The sequence below is a fragment of the Nannospalax galili genome, unplaced genomic scaffold (assembly GCF_000622305.1).
Source record: "Nannospalax galili isolate Female #2095 unplaced genomic scaffold, S.galili_v1.0 scaffold1104, whole genome shotgun sequence".
NCBI classification, from domain to species: Eukaryota; Metazoa; Chordata; class Mammalia; order Rodentia; family Spalacidae; genus Nannospalax; species Nannospalax galili.
Window position 1 is genome coordinate 33,511 of NW_008350769.1, and position 16,403 is coordinate 49,913.

General features: G+C 44.7%; 1 protein-coding gene across 1 annotated transcript in view; it reads left to right on the top strand.

Moving 5' to 3' along the window:
• Nucleotides 1–924: 924 nt before the first annotated feature.
• LOC103745891 (cat eye syndrome critical region protein 2 homolog) overlaps nt 925–16,403 on the top strand; it is a 155,105-nt gene continuing 139,626 nt past the window's right edge. Inside the window, exon 1 of the mRNA XM_008847902.3 lies at nt 925–1,050. Coding sequence (XP_008846124.1) covers nt 925–1,050 — 126 coding nt within the window. The remainder of the gene's footprint in view (nt 1,051–16,403) is intronic.

The following is a 16,403-nucleotide window of genomic DNA, read 5'->3' on the forward strand; positions in this document are numbered from 1 at the left end:
TTGGGCCGGGGGGGGGTGGGGGGGGGGGGGGGGGGGGGACACGACTCACTCTTCCCGCTAGGCTGCTGATTGGTGCCTCCCCCTACTCCACCCTTCCCGCCACACTCTACCCTCCATTCCCCGTTTGCTTCCAGCCTAACCAGCCCCACCACCTTCTTCCCAGGAGAAAGGAGCCACACGAGCGCTCCTAGGAAGGACCGTTCTCAGATGGAATAAAAACACGCGCAAGAACAGGTGGAAACGACTTGACTCTCCAGGCCTAGCATTTCCAGGGCGGCCCGACCCGGCCCGCTCTTCGGTGCCACCCTCCGCATCCTTAATCACTCAACTCCCACACGTGCACCGTTCCACCTCTAGCCCTACGGGAAGCACCACCCCGCGGGCCCTTTAAAAGGACTCGACCACTGAGGCCGAGTGGGGGTGGGAGAGACCCTGCCAGTCTCCCGTCACCAAAAGTCACTCAACTCCTCAGTCCCCAACGCCCCGGACTGCGGAGCGCGCACCCTACCCACTTCTCGGGGGTGCGCCCCGCTCCCGGGGACCGTCGCACGCGTCCTCTCCCTGAGCGCCTCGTCCCCGCTCCCCTCCCCCTCCGCTTGGTGCAGCTGTCCGGGCTGGGGGTGGGGGCGGGGTTGTTGTTGTGGTGCGGGCCGGCCCCGCCCCCTCCTCGTGGGCGGCCCCTCCCCCAGGCTTCTGTCGGGCCCCCTCCCCACCCCCAGCCCCATCTGTTTTCCCCAGTGGTGAGTGGGTTATATTGTATGGGACTGGGGGCGGCTGCTCCGCCGCGGCGGGATGGGGCGAGAAAAAAAACGCCTGAGGAGCGAGGCGCTGAGGCGCCGCCGCCGCCTGAGGAGTGAGGCGCAGCCGGCCGCCGCCGGAGTCCGAGCCAGGGAGCGAGCGCGCGCAGCCTGGGCCACGGCGGCGATGTGCCCTGAGGAGGGCGGCGCGGCCGGGCTGGGCGAGCTCCGCTCCTGGTGGGAAGTGCCGGCCATCGCGCACTTCTGCTCTCTCTTTCGCACCGCGTTCCGGCTGCCGGACTTCGAGATCGAGGTGAGTGGCCGGCGTGCTGCGCCCTTTCTCCTCCGGGTGTCCTGGGGGAGTCCGGGTGGAAGGGGCGCCCGGCTACCGGCACGAGGCTGTGGGACGGCCGGGCCATCGGGCGCCGAGCGCTCGGGGCCGTCGGAAGGCGGGGGTCGCGCCTGCTTTTGTCGGAGGGGCACTGGGGGTCTCCCGGGACTTCGCCTTTGAGGCGGCGAGCAGCTGCTCGGGTGGGGACGGGGGGTCGCGCGGTGGGCTGCTCGGCCTGGCCGGGAGCCGGGCGGAGGTGGGGCACGCTGGTCGGGCCGGGCGCGCCGAGCGGCCGCACTTCGCCCACTTGCCGGAGGCCCCGCAACTCTCGGGCGCTGGGGGTCAACTTCGGGCCGGCGGAGGTGCGGCCTGGGCTGGGGCGCTCGGCCGGCGGGACCGCCCCGCTCGCAGCCACCCCGCCTCGGGAAAGTTTGGGTCTCCTCGTGTGTTTGTGTTTTCTTCCTAGGACCAGCTCCTCTGTATTCGGGGAGCTTTCTCCGAGTTCGTTTTGCCACCATTATTCTCCCCGGGCGAGCGTGGAGGAAGGGATGGCTTTCTGGCCAGGCCGAAGGTGCTTTCACCACCCGAGGCTTTGTGATGACTGGACCCAAACCAGAGGGTCCCGGTGGCGGAGATGGTGGCGGGAGTGTGGGAGACGGGATGCATACGGTGGTCCACACCAGCATCAGCATCCTGATGTCTTTTTTTAATTTTAATTTTTGGAAGGAGGTGTGAAATATTTGGTTGGCAGGTTGAGTTGCTTTCTTCGCCGCGGTGGTTGTGTAGAGTGACTTACCTTTTTGCCTCGGGGTATAGGTACAGGGAATTGTTGGTCAATTTTTGTTTTGAGTTCTGTGGGTGGGTTTACAGCTGAAATCAGCCAAATTAAAAAATGACTTGTTTGGAAGACCTGACCGTTGTGGTTGCCTCCCCACACCCCACGAATCTTTCTGCCATTTTCGGGTTGATTTTTAATTTGACTCCTTGAGGTCTTTGCACGCCTTTATTTTTAGGTTCGGTTGTGTTTGCTGAAGTATCATTTGCTTCTCTTATGAATGAAGCGTGGGAACTTGTTCTTGTTGCAGAGTTAATAAAATCGGGAAACTAAGATCACAAGGTCTTGGGTAGGAGAATGGAGAGGAATGTAGACTGATAAAATAGGGCCACTCTAGGCTTTTGGAGATCCTTGGTTCCTTAAGCTGATTAAAACAATGTGATTAAGTGATAGCCTCCTCCAGGTCGTGGGCTTCTCCAAGTTTTAGGAAAATGTAGTAACTTGATCATTTTATGCAGCATCACAGCGTTTGTTTACAAAGTTTGAAGACGGATGTAAAGAACATGATTTTTGTAGTGCCGTTTTATAATGAAACCCCACTACAGAGGTTAAAGATTTGAGGACGCTTAGAAGTGAAGAGATGCTTAATAATGATTCTGGTGTCCTTGTTTCCTTCTCGTTGGTATGAGATCCTGAGTAGTCTAATTAAGTCCTGCTGCTCAAAATGGTGGCTGCTGTGGGAGGTGTTGCTCGTGACAGTGCCATCTTGGTTGCTGGTAAACTTGCCCGTAGCCCTTTTTCTTTCTCCTTAAGAGAAAAAGGAAACTTGATGTGCTGAATTACAAATGATGAATTTAAGGATGCGCCATCTTTCAAATCCTTCTACTCCCATTTTGTTGATGGAAAAGTAGAGGAAACTCATTTTGCCTTAATTATGCATATCATATTTAGAGTAACTACTAACTTGTCTTCTAAATGAGGTTTCTAAGTGTTAGATGGCCTAATTTGTATAGGAAATATAAACTGTTTAAGGATGTCAAACTTATGTAGCTTGAAGTGAAAATCATTGTAGTTTATATGGTAAATAATCAGCTCTACTTGAAATGGCTGTCTTTTGATTCTAGTGGGTTAAAAATTTGCACTTATTTATTGTGTGCTTGTGTGTCTGTGTGCATTCGTGTGTAGATATATAGGTGCCCTAGGTCAGGGAGAACTTGAGGGAATTGGTTCTTTACATGGCCTGGGTCCCAGGGATCTAACTCAGGTTGTCAGACTTGGGCCCAATAGCCCTTACCTACAGAAGCCATCTCCCCGGCCCTGATTGTTGGAAGAGACATTTTTGTCAGTTAAAATGTGTTACTTGACAAACATTCAACACATGAGTATCCTGATTCCAACATGTAGGTATTTTCCATCCTGCCCACCTCCTTTCCCCCTCTCCTTTGGAGGTGTCAAGTAAATGGCTAACAAATGGTAATGACTTTCCCCTCTTGGAATTCCTATATTTAACCTTAAAGTTTTGAGTAGTTATCAAAAGTTGAACTATCTAAAATTCTAGTTTTCTAAGAAATTTTGTTATGGATTATTATCACATTGCAAAATCCTTTAGCATCTGATAAATTCTACTTCCATAATAATTTGACTCATCAACAATGTAGAACTCTCCAAAGACCCTATCAGTTTTGATTCTCTGTATAAGTAAATTTATTTTTGTTTTTCTTTGGTAATTTGAAAAACATGAGTTTATTGCTCCGATGGCTTGAGAAACCGTCCTTTGGTTAGGCTTTATGGTGCAGTGTAAAGCCTTTTCAGAAATTAAGAACATTATCTGTGCAGAGTTGTGTGTACCTGGTAGCCACATGGAAAGGCCTTGCAGTCCTAGTTTACTGTGACTTCAAAAGATAGAAATAATGAGTAAGAACAATATCATATGGTAGTTACCTTTTTTTTTTTTGGAAGCCAGTTTTCAGCTGTGGGAAAGATCTCACTTTACCCTGATTACCAGGCTGAATCCTTGGGTTCCCAGAAAATTTTGGCTGCAGAATCCTTAAGGACTTGTCTCTTGTTTACCTAAAGGGCAATAATCTTTCAGATAGGTAAAAGTCTCCAGGATTCATGTTGCAGTTCTGTGAGAGGTCAAGACCTCCCACTTAGAACTGATCCCTAAAGTTGGGGGTGTGTTTTTTTTTTTGCATGTAAATTTTTGTACTCTTGTTAATTAACCTTAAACATGTAGCATTTCTTCTGAAGAGTCAACATACTTGACTTGGGGGTGTGTGGGGGTGTGTGTGTGTATGGGTGTGTGGGGGTGTGTTTTGCTGGGGATTGAACTCAAGGTCTTATACATGCTAGGCAGGCACTGTATCACTGAGCAATCTTCCCAACCTCTTGCCTTTCATTTTAAGATATGCTTAAAGACTTGTGCGTTGCTCTCCCTAGATAAGAGTTCTACAATCACCATAACAAATCTGAGGGTACAATAATAATGCTTTCAGGGATGGAGTACTTGCCTAGTATTTTCAGGGTTTAATACCTAACACTTTTTTTTTTAAAAAAAGATTAATGTAATGGCTTTAAAAACAATACATGAATGTTATATAAAACTTGAAAATTTTAGCAAAATACAGGTAAAAGAATTAAAATAACATATCACCAATCAGGGATGACTGTTAACATTGTTTACTCGGGTAAACAAAAATGCTAATGTTAACATATTTAGAAATTCCTGACTATATTCCTGGTATGTTGTGCTATATAGATTGTTACTTTTATTTTTCAGAAGAGACTAGGGTATAGTTGGATAATAATAGATTAGAGAAGTTGAATTCAATAATTGGCATCAATTTTTGTTTTTTGGTGGTGATGGGGATTGAATCTAGAGTTCTTTTTAAATTTTATTTATTTTTATTTTATGTGTATGCGTGTATTGCCTGCATGTAGGTAAGTGCACCTGTGTTGTGCAATGCCCTTGGAGGTCAGATCCCCTGGGGACAGTTAGGGACAATTCTTAGCTGCCATGTGGGTGCTGGGATTTGAACCGGGTCTTCTGCAAGAACATTCAGTGTTCTTAACCACTGAGCCATCTCTCCAGTCCAAGTTGTTCTTTTTTTTTAAAAAAAAAAATATTTTATGTGTATGAGTGTATTGCCTGCATGTATATAAGTGCACCCGTGTTGTGCAGTGTTCACGGAGGTCAGAAGAGGGCATTGAATTCCTCTGAAACTGGAGTTACAGATCAGTTGTTAGCCGCCATGTGCATGCCAATCGAACCCCTCTCCTCTGGAACAGCAGCCAGTGCTCTTAACCATTGAACAATCTCTCCAGCCCCTTAAATCTAGAGTTTTAATACATGATAGGCAAGTGCTCTACCACTGAGCCACATCTCCAGCCCTTCTTTGTTTTTTTGCTTTTTTTTTTTTTTTTTTTTTTTTTTTTTTTGTCTTTTTGAGACAGGGTCTCCCTGTAGCCCCAGCTGTCCTGAAACTCACTATGTAGACCAGGCTGGCCTTGAACTCACAGAGATCCACCTGCCTCAGCCTCCCAAAGTGCTAGGATTAAAGGTGTGTGCCATCATGCCCAGCTGTTTTTTTTCCCCTCAAGACTGCCTCACTCTGTAGCCCTGGTTGGTAAACTCAATATAGAGCCAAACAGGCTTTCCATTCTCCTACCTCAGCTTCCCTAGTAGCTGGGGTTAACAGACCTAACCTGAGCCATCTGGTGCTTGGGATACTGTGTCCTTTACATGGAGATGGATTCATTGAAGAAACTCATACGTGGCCTCCTTTGGGCCAGCTTAGATAATGATAGAATCAACAATTATATACTATTAATTTAAGTGAATATTTTGCATTTGTTTAATATTGTAGTGATTAGATAGTTTTGTCCTGATTTGAAACAAAGATAACTTTTTTTTTTTTCTGTCTTTTTGAGACAGGGTCTCCCTGTAGTCCCAGCTGACCGAAACTCACTATGTAGACCAGGCTGGCCTTGAACTCACAAAGATCCGCCTGCCTCTGCCTCCCAAGTGCTGGGATTAAAGGCATGCGCCACCACACCCGGCCATTTTTGGTCATTTTTTGAGACAGGGTCTCCCTGTAGCCCCAGTTGGCCTGGAACTGACTGCGTAGACCAGACTGGCCTTGAACTCCCAGAGTCACCTGCTTCTGCCTCTGGAGTGCTGGGATTAAAGGGACGTGCCACACCAAGTCCATCAAAAGATAATCTCTTAAAAAAAAAGATTTAGCATAAAGCTGGACATGGTGGCATACACCTTTAATCCCAGCACTCTGGAGACAGAGGCAGGCTGATCCCTGTGTTCCTTGTCTCAAAAAGACAAAAAAAAAAAAAAAAAAAAAAAATTTAGTGCTCGCTACCTGAGTTGGTCTTTGTAATTGATAAAAGTAAGGCAAGTGAGGGTAGAATGGTTTCTAATAATCTGATGAGGTCAGTCATGATGGGGCTGGGGCTAGGGTGGTGCCCAAGTAGATGTTTGGAAATGTTCACATGGAATTATTTGAACAGTTTGTATAGTCAAGAGAGTGAGTGCCCTGTCTGCCTTTCTTTACTGGGACTCCTGACTGCCTCCTGTCTCCTTCTTGATTGTGGTTGCGTCCCTAACTCAGGCTGATGTGGAACCTGTATGCAGAGCCTTGCGTTCTACCTCTGGTGTTTCTTTATACCCAGCCCCTTCGTCAAGAGTGTGAGCCATGTATTTAATAGACATTAAAATAAATAATACAGAATTTCCATGAGAAACGTAAACGTTTATATGTTAGTCATATCAACACTGTCAAGGGATGGGTGATGAGAGATTTTATTGGTGTACAGGAACTAACTTTGCCAGGGTGGGGTGCGGATTGGAATGAACACTTCTCTTCAAATCTAAAAGCTGTCCTTAAACCATTCAAAGAAAGGTAAAAGATCTGCACTGAAGCTAGGGCTGATAATACACAGCTATAATCCCAGCACTCTGACTGAGGACAGGCTGGAGGACCGCCTTTCTAAGCCATGCTAGACTAGATAGTGAGAGCTTGTGTCAAAAGCCAAAAAAATTAAAAAAGGGGGTCCAACTACAGGAAGGAGTAAGTTACTTCTGATTAGGGCAATCAGGAACCTTATTTTATGACCTTATATGAACTAGACCAGAAGTTAGGATACTGTTCAGAAGTATTAGGGATCAGTTATGGGCCTGGAATAAGATCAAGCCTCTTTTGTTGATCTGCATTCTGCATTCCCTCCCAGGAAACTTAATGGTGCCTTTAACTAGCTGTATGACCTGGAGCAGGTCAGAGTAACCTAAGATTAAATAAGCGATACATACAGTATTAATGAATTTTCAGAATGTCTCATTATCCTTAGCTGCTCTTAACTACAAGGTAGGGGTTTGTCCAGGGACTCTTCACCTGGGGTCCAGGTGCTTTTTTTTTTTTTTTTTTTTTTTAAATAGAGTCATCTTGGAACTCACTATATAGACTAGGCTAGCCTTGAATTCACAGACATCCACCCGCTTCTGCCTCCTGAGTGCTGGGATAAAAGGCATGCGGCACCACAGTACAGGCTTAACCTTCTTGCCTTAGCCTCTGGTGTGCTGGGATTTTAAGTGTCAGCAGTCTTGCCTGGCAGAAGATCTTTTTAAAACTTTGCTGAAATAAGTTCAGAGAGAAAAGTTAGTGTATTAATCCATTTCTATCAACAAATGTTTATAAAACATCTGTGTGCTAGGCAAGGTACTAGATGCTAGAGATGTAGCTCTGGGCATTAAAAAAAATACAGGCCATCTGGGTTGGTGAGACAGTTTGGTGGGTAAAGGGGCTTATGAGTCTAAAAATCTGAGTTCCATCCATTGAACCAGCATGGGGGAAGGACATAGCCAACACCCTCAGGTTGTTGTCTTCTCACCTCCATATGTCATACAAAATTTAATGTAATAAAAAATATCTGCCCTCTTTTTAGTGGAATGAGACAGGCAGGAAACAAATTGGTTAGCACTAACTGTAGTCTATCACGTCTCCAGAAATGAAGCCCAGGGAGGCATGCAGAGGGGCCATGCTATGGGATGGCCTTACTGAGATGGCATTTGAGTGGAATTGAAAGTGATGAGTGATGAAAATATTTTTATTTTATGTGTTTAAGTGTATTGCCTGCGTGTATGTAAGTGCACCAGTGTGTCATACAATGCTGGGGAAGTCAGAAGAGGGTGTCAGGTCCTCTGGAACTTGAGTTACAGACCGGCTTACCACAATGTGGGTGCTGGGAATAGACCTCTGCAAGAGCAGCTGGTGCTCTTAACCCCTGAGCCATCTCTCTAGCCCCAGAGATAAGTGATATGTGGCTTTTCATACTAGTATATTTAATGTAAGATACTCACTATGTAGCCTAGACTGGCCTAGAACTTGTAGTCATCTTCCTTCCTCAGCTTCCTAAGTGCTGGGATTATTTATAGGTGTGCACCCTCTCACTCCATAGCAAATCCTTTCTGATGTTTTTTATTTGTTTGAGACAAGGACTCCATGTAAGCCCTAGCTGGCCTGGAACTCAGAGAGATCTACCTGCCTCTGCCTCCAGAATGCTGGGATTAAAAGAGTATGCCAACAAGTCCTTTTTAAATCTGTCTTCTGAAGAGTCAGAATCTGCTCTTTCTCTGGAAGAAAGATCCAGAACACCATGTGAATTACAGTACTGGGATTAAAGGAGTATGCCACCACACCCTACACTACCTTTCTTTTTTTTTGAGACAGGGTCTCCCTTTAGCCCCAGCTGCCCTGGAACTCACCATGTAGACCAGGGTGGCCCGGAACTCACAAAGATCTGCCTGCCTCTGCCTTGGGAGTGTTGGGATTAAAGGTGTGCGCTACCACCCCCTACGCTACTTTGCTTTTTAAAGAGAGAATCTCACTGTAGTCCAGGTGGGCCTGGAATTGAACTATGTAGACCAGACTGGCTTTGACTTGGGCTCATGAAAATTCTCCTGCTTCAGTCTCCTGAGTGCTGGGATTAGTGACATGTCCTACATTGCCTGGATGTGCACTACCAGACATAGTTTTTCTTTTGTTTCTTTAGTTACAGTTAAATAAAATTCACTTTTAGCTTCTGGCTCAGGCTTCCTTTTTGTTTTTAAGCAGTCTTGTTGCTATTGGGAGCCTTTCAGATCGCCATGCTGCCTTCCTCCATATTTTCATATTTTATCAGATAATTGTTTCTGGATGCTTTTTACTCTATCATCTATCACTTACCATCTAACAAATATTAATCAGTTTCTGTTGGAAACTTGAGGACAACAGTTTTTACTCTTGAGAAAGTTTAGATAATGTCTGAGCTCAGGATTCTATGGGTCCTTCCACCATGGTTTCTCAACTCAGCACTGTCGATAGTTTGGACCAGGTAAGAACTTGCTGTGCGGAGTTTTTGGATGCACTTTGTGATGTTTAGCTGCATCTCTCATCTCTGTCCTGTTGTAGCCAGTATCACAATGTATATGAGGTGGTGAGTTTTCTTTCTGTTTGTTGTTGGTTTTTTTCTCTCTCTCTCTTTTTTTTTTTAAATGGAGATAGGGTCTCATGTTAGCCCTGGCTGGCCTGGAACTCTATGTAGGTACGTAGACCATGTTGGTCTTAAACTCACAGAGATCCTCCTGCCTCTGTCTCCTGAGTTCTGGGATTAAAAATATGTTCCACCATGCCCTGTGGGTTTTAGGTTTTTTGTTACAGCATTTTGTGTAGCCCAGGGTACCCCAGAATTCTTGACCCTCCCGAGACCTTTGCCTCTCAAGTGCTAGGGTTCCAGATGTGAGCCAGTTGTTTTCTTTCCTGGGTAGTCACTGAAGGAAAGAAGAAGGTTTGTGGGTAGTGGGTAGGAGGAAGGTGGTTGTGAAGCTGTGTGGGTCCTGGGAAAGAAGGCCTTTGCTTATAAAGGCCTCCTCCCCTGTGAGCCAGCTGCCTGGAGCTGCCTGGTGGGAGTGTGAGGGATGTGTAGGCCCTGGTAGCTTTAGCAGCTGCCTCTGCCTGTGAGGACCCTTGGCTCTTGACAGATTTCTTGGTCACTGGTAGACAATGGAGGAGGCTTAGCTGGGTCAAAACCTAAGTAGGACCCAAGTCAAATTGTGTGTATATTTGGGAAATATGCATGTGTAAAGCTTATTTTTCACAAGAATTTTCTATGCAGAATATACCAACCTACAGAACCCAAAATTTTATGATTTCTTTCATTTTGTTTTGCTCTTAGATAACAAGGATGGCAAGGTGTTTTATGGATGAATGGGTTCTTGTTTTGGCTTGGAGAGACGATGGCACTGTGATGGCCAGTAAGGCAGTTTGATGTTCTGTGGAGTGTTTGAATTTCTTGGGTGGAAGGTAACTGTAAAATTTCAAGGATGTGTTGTTCACTTATTCATGGACAGCATCTATCACTGTCTTTTCCATCGTGGGGCACCTGGTCCCCACAGAGACCCCAAAAGCCTCTTTTCTGATCTGCTCCCCTCCCCCATCTCCTCCCTTTGGACTGGAACCTGAGGCCTGGGCATACTAGGCATCTGAGCAAGCCACATCCCAGCCTCCAGAGCAGTTGTTAACTGTCATGTGGGTGCTGGGATTCAAACCTGGGTCTTCTGCAAGAGCAGTCAGTGTTCTAACTGCTGAGCCATCTCTCCAGCCCCCTCCAGAGCCTTCTTAATCATCCTCTTAGCTGTGCTTCGGGCTTGACCACCTTGTCTTTGTTTTCTCTTCCCTCCATTGTTGTGGTCACCTCCTGACTTCCTAGGGCTTATTTGGGCATTAGTGGAGGAAGGGTAGAATTTTTGGCCTACATCAAGATGCTAACTCCCAGAATTTGTGTAAGGAAGTGGATGTGAGGTCAGTCACTTCTACAGCCTTACGCTTTCTTCTTTTTAAAATATTTTTCAAAATTTGTTCTTTGCATTCAGAAGGCAAATGACCCCTCAGAACAGTCCTCTTACGTCCTGTGTGTACTTTGTTAGCCACACGCAAGTTTCAAGTATAATTATGTAAAAATATATGAAGGGTAATATACATTCTTGTATGAAGTCCCCCACCTCATGTGACCTTTCTGAAGGGTACTTGGCTGGTATAAGTAATGTATATTCTTGTGAGTTTTTACACTGCAGTGGGTAGTTTAATTTTGATTCTATAGTCCAGACTTCTCAGGTGCTGAGTGAGGTCCACTTTTCTCGAGATGGGATTACTGGAGTAACTGTGTGACTTGGTAGTAGTAGATCACTGAACTTGGGGACACTTGAAGAACACGTGTGAATGGTTGTCACAGCAGACTATAACCGTCTTCCTGTGCCCCTCCTTCTACCTCTGACATTAAAAAAAAGAGAGAGAAAATAGAGCAACCCTGGGGTTACAATTACACCAAGCACCAGTTCAGTTTTTTTTTTTTTTTTTTTTTTTTTTTTTTTTTTTCTCCCAGCTGGCCTGGATCCTCCTGCCTCTGCCTCCCAAGTGCTGGGATTAAAGTTGTCACACCTGGTCCCACTTTACATTTTTACTGTTTAAGCTTTAAATCACCTCTAAACAATAATTCAGAGACTGGAGTAAGTTCTTAGCACTGAGATACCTGTTGATAATTTTCTTTTTTCTTTTGGCCAGTTCTTCTAAAACACCACTCCCTGAACGGTCATTGTTTCTGCAACAGTGGCACTAGGGACAGGTTATTTGCTTGACAGAAACTGTGTTAAATTAACAGATCTTTGGGGAGTCCTTTCTTTTCTTCATTCCATTGTGTCTCTTCCCCATTCTTGAAAGGTTATTTGTGGGTTTTTGCAGGTCTAGGGGACAATTTTTATGTCCTAGAGTTCTTTGTTCAGAAAATATTGATTTGTAGGGCAAAGAGTAAGGAATTTTACTTGTTGGCATAATTACTGGGATTTTTTTTTTTGTCCATTCTTTGATTGGTATTGGTTTAGGCTAGTAGCATACATATGTATATATGTTGTGTGTGTGTGCGAGAGCATGTTCACCTGTGTGTGAGTCTGTGAAGGCCAGAGGGCCACTTGGGATGCCTTCCTCAATTGCTCTCCCCCTTTCTAAAATTTTTGTATTATTGTAGCACATGCTTTAACCCCAGCACTTGGGAGGCAGAGGCAGGTGGATCAAGCCAGTCTGGTCTACATAGTGAGTTTCAGGCCAGCTGGGGCTACAAGGGAGACCCTGTCTCAAAAAGACCAAAAAAAAAAAAAAAAAAAATCTTTATTATTTGCAAAGCATAGGGGTGATCCCACATTGAGAAGGAAGCAAGTTATGATTGAGGTGTTGTGGGGCTCATGTGGCATCTGCATAACTAGCCAGATCACAGAGGTCTTCTCCCATAGAACCTCAATGGATACTGAGGTTGATGGAGGTGTTAGAGCACTATAGCAGGCCTCACTGGGAGTAATTGTTTTCTTCAGGCAGCAAGTTCTAGAATAAGAATTCTTTCCTGCTGGGCGTGGTGGTGGCCTTTAGTCCCAGCACTCGGGAGGCAGAAGCAGGCGGATCTCTGTGAGTTTGAGGCTAGCCTGGTCTACATAGTGAGTTCAGGCCAGCTGGGGCTACTGGGAGACCCTGTTTGAAAAAGATCAAGAAAAAAAAAAAAGAATTATTTCCTGTCAAATGTATTTTGTTTTCTGTATTTCGTAGATGGTATCTCACAATGTAACATGTGAGTCCACGAAAGTTGGTTTCTGGAAGATGCGGCAGCTCAGTGATGGATGTCAGTAAGCAGTTACGTGGCTTTTCTTGTGGTCATAGAATGAACTCTACATTCCTAAATGGTGTAGAGAAGTACAGGAAAATGCCTGTGAAAAGCTGCCATTAACTTGAAGTGTCAGAGATGACTTAGAGAAGGCTGTTTGACTGCGACACCAGAGGAGAAGAGGGGCAGAGATTTAAAAAGGTGGGGGTGGGAGGGGGGAGAAAAAGAACTCTGGAGAAAGTTTAAGAGGATGAAGAATTTTTCTCCTTTACTTTTCCCCCAAATAGATAACTATTATAACTACTCTTTGTGTGTATGCGTGTGCTTGTGCGTGCACATGTGTATACGTATATATGTACATATGTCTGTATGTGCTGGGGGTTAGTGTGCCTGTGTGTGCATGTGTGGAGGCTAGAGGTAGACATCAGGTATCTTCCTCTGTTGCTCTTCCTATCTTGAGACATGGGTGTTCAGAATCTAAACTCCCCATGCTCACATAAGCAAGCTCTTTGCCTACTAAGTTCTCTCTCCAATCCCTAGATAACTATTATCTAGGAATAACAAGAAAAGTTTGAATTAATTTCAGTTCCTATGTGGCTATCATTTTGGCATCATACTGAAGAGGTCCTTAAGAAAAACCAGCTTTTCAAATTTTGTTACATGTTTCCTGTCAATACTCATTTGTTCTCTCTGTTGGGGAGGAGTTGTCCAATCTTAGTAAGGAGTTTTTATTTCTCAGCATTTAGCTTCTTGTTGGGTAAAATGAGAATCTGAGCACAGAAATGTACCTTTCTAGAATTTTAGATGTTTTCTTGTTTAAATACCTAATCTCTCTGCTCAGTTTTTATCTGTGAGACTACTACTTTAAAAAATTATTTTATTTTTTGTTTTTTATGTGTATTAGAGTATTGCCTGCATGTGTGTAAGTACACCTGTGTTATGCAGTATCCACAGAAGTCAGAAGAAGGCATTGGATTCCCTGTAACTGGAGTTACAGATGGTTGTTAGTCACCATGTGGGTGCTAGGAATCGAACCCAGGTCCTCTGCAAGAGCAGTCAGTGCTCTTAACTGCTGAGCCATCTCGCCAGTCCTAAGAGATTACTACTTTTTAAAAAAAATTTGTTTTTAATTATGGGATTATGTGGTGTCTGTGTGTATATGTACATGTGAGTACAGGTGCTCATGGAAGTCAGAGGTGTCAGATCCTCCAGAAACTGGAGTCACAGGCCGTTGTGAACCACTTGATATCATTGCTGGGAATTGAACCCAGGTCCTCTAGGAGAGCAGTATGTATTCTTAACCTCTGAGCCATCTCTCCAGCCAGAGACTACTAGTTTTTAATATTTATTTGTGTGTTTACCTGCCACAGGGTGAATGTGGAGGCCAGAGGACAACTTTGGGAAGATGGTTCTCTCCACCATGTGGATACCAGGAATTGAACCCAGATTTGGCAGCAAATGGCCCCTTTATTGTTTTTTGTTTCGTTTTGTTTTAAAAAATTTGTGTGTGTCTGAGTCTTGAGTCTTAATTGCATGTATGTGCACCATGTGGGTGGAGGTTCCTCTAGAGGCCAGAAGAGGACATTGACTCCCGTGGCACTGTATTTACAGGTGGTTGTGAGCCTCTTGGTTTGGGTGCTGGGAAGTGAACCTAGTTCCTGTGCATGAACAGCAAGTGCTCATAACTGTTGATCCATCTCTCTGGTCCTTGTTGTTTAGTTTTGAGACTGGGCCTCACTGTATAACCCTGACGGGTCATGCAACTATTACATCAATAGTTGTATCTTGCTTGGCAGGTTCATACTATAGTTTGCAGGTCCCACGACTGAGTAAGACTTGAATTGATGACAATTCTACCTCAGCACTTCGCATAGCACCTTCTGACTCTGAAGCTAGCCAGCTGGGAGGAAGTTTCTAATTCAGTCCCAGTGTGATTTCCTATGTCCTCCAACCAAAATATGTGATGTCTTCAGAAACAGGGTAGCCAACAGGAGTGATACTAGCCTGTATTATTTTGCTAGATGGGGCATCCCTGGCCAACAACTCACAGGGTGGTAGCCCACCCTGACACTGGGGCTTTCATTTAATAAACTTAAGGCTACTGGAGCAGCTTTAAAAGTTTTTTTTGGGGGGGGGTCTTTTTGAGCTGTAGCCCCAGCTGTCCTGGAACTCACTATGTAGACCAGGCTGGCCTTGAACTCAGAGAGATCTGCCTGTCTCTGCCTCCCGAGTGCTGGGATTAAAGGCGTGCGCCACTACGCCCGGCTAAAAGTTTTTTATTATTACATATTTGTGTGTTTGTGTCTGTGCTTGTGCGTGTGTGTGCATGCATGCTCATGTGACGGTCAGGACAACTTGTGGGAGTTGGTTTTCTCCTTCTACCATGTGGGTTCTAAGGATCAAACTTAGGTCGTCAAACTTGGCAGCAAGCACCTTTACCTGCTGAGCAGTCTCACTGGTCTGACCCCAAACTTAAAAGAATTATTAATGTTTTAAAAGATTTTGTACATGTATATATGTTGAATATTTTCTCCCTCGCACCCCCGCCTTCTCTTTTTTACTCCCCCTACATAGTCCCCTTTGTCTCAGACAGCTTTACTTCTACTTTCAAGTCATATATATATGTTATACATTTTTACACACACACACATGATCTTAAGTAGCTATATAAAATCTAGAAATCACAAATGAGAGAAAACAGAATTGTCTTCTGTGACTGACTTAATTCTTTTAATGTGATTATCTTTAGTGCAATCATTTTTCTATAAATGGCATAACTTTGTTCTTTTTTTTTTTTTTTTCTTGGTCTTTTTGAGACAGGGTCTTCCTGTACCCCCAGCTGTCCTGGAACTCACTATGTAGAACAGGCTGGCCTTGAACTCACAAAGATCCACCTGCCTCTGCCTCCCAAGTGCTGGGATTAAAGGCATGCACCACCACGCCCGGCTGTTCTTCATTTTTAATTTAAATTTTATTATTAATGTGTGTATGCATGAAAGGGGTGGGGACTCATGCCATGGTGTGCCTGTGAAGGTCAGAGGATAACTTCATGAAGTCAGTTCTCTCCTTCCACCTTTACATGGATTTCAGGGATCAAGCTCAGGTCTCCAGGCTTATGTAGCAAATTTGCCTTTACTCTTTACATAGCCATTTACCCCCATGTTCATTTTTCTGTGAACAAGTGGTCTATTTCCTTGTGGTTATTTTGAGATATACTTTATTAACCTTATCAACACACTGTGCAGTAGATCTCTAAAATTTATTTCCCCTGTCTAACTTTGTAGGCTTTGACCGATCAATATCTTCCCTTTCCTTATCCCGTCTATCTCTGATAACCACTATTGTACTGTTTTTGTAAATTTGACTTTTTAAGATTCTACTTGAAAGTGATATCCTATAGTATTGGTCTGGTTTTGTCTGACATAGTTCATTTAACCAGAAAACTCCTCCAGAGTTTTTTATGATTTGGTTTTACAAATGATAGTTTGCCTCTTTTTGAAGACTGAATAGGGACTGGTGAGATGGCTCAGTGGTTAAGGGTACTTGTTGCTATTGAGTTTGATTTCCAGAAACCACATTGGGTAGCTCACAATCACTGTAACTTCAGTGCCTGGTGGATCCGATGCTTCTGGCCTCTTGGCACCTGCACTCATTTGCACACACCCACACACACCACACACAGATACACACTGTGATACACATAATAAAAAATGTTTTAAAAAATCTTAAAGGGCCGGGCATGGTGGCGCATGCCTTAATCCCCACACTTGGGAGGCAGAGGCAGGCGCATCTCTGTGAGTTCGAGGCCAGCCTGGTCTACATAGTGAGTTCCAGGACAGCTGGGGCTACAGGGAGACCCTGTCTCAAAAAG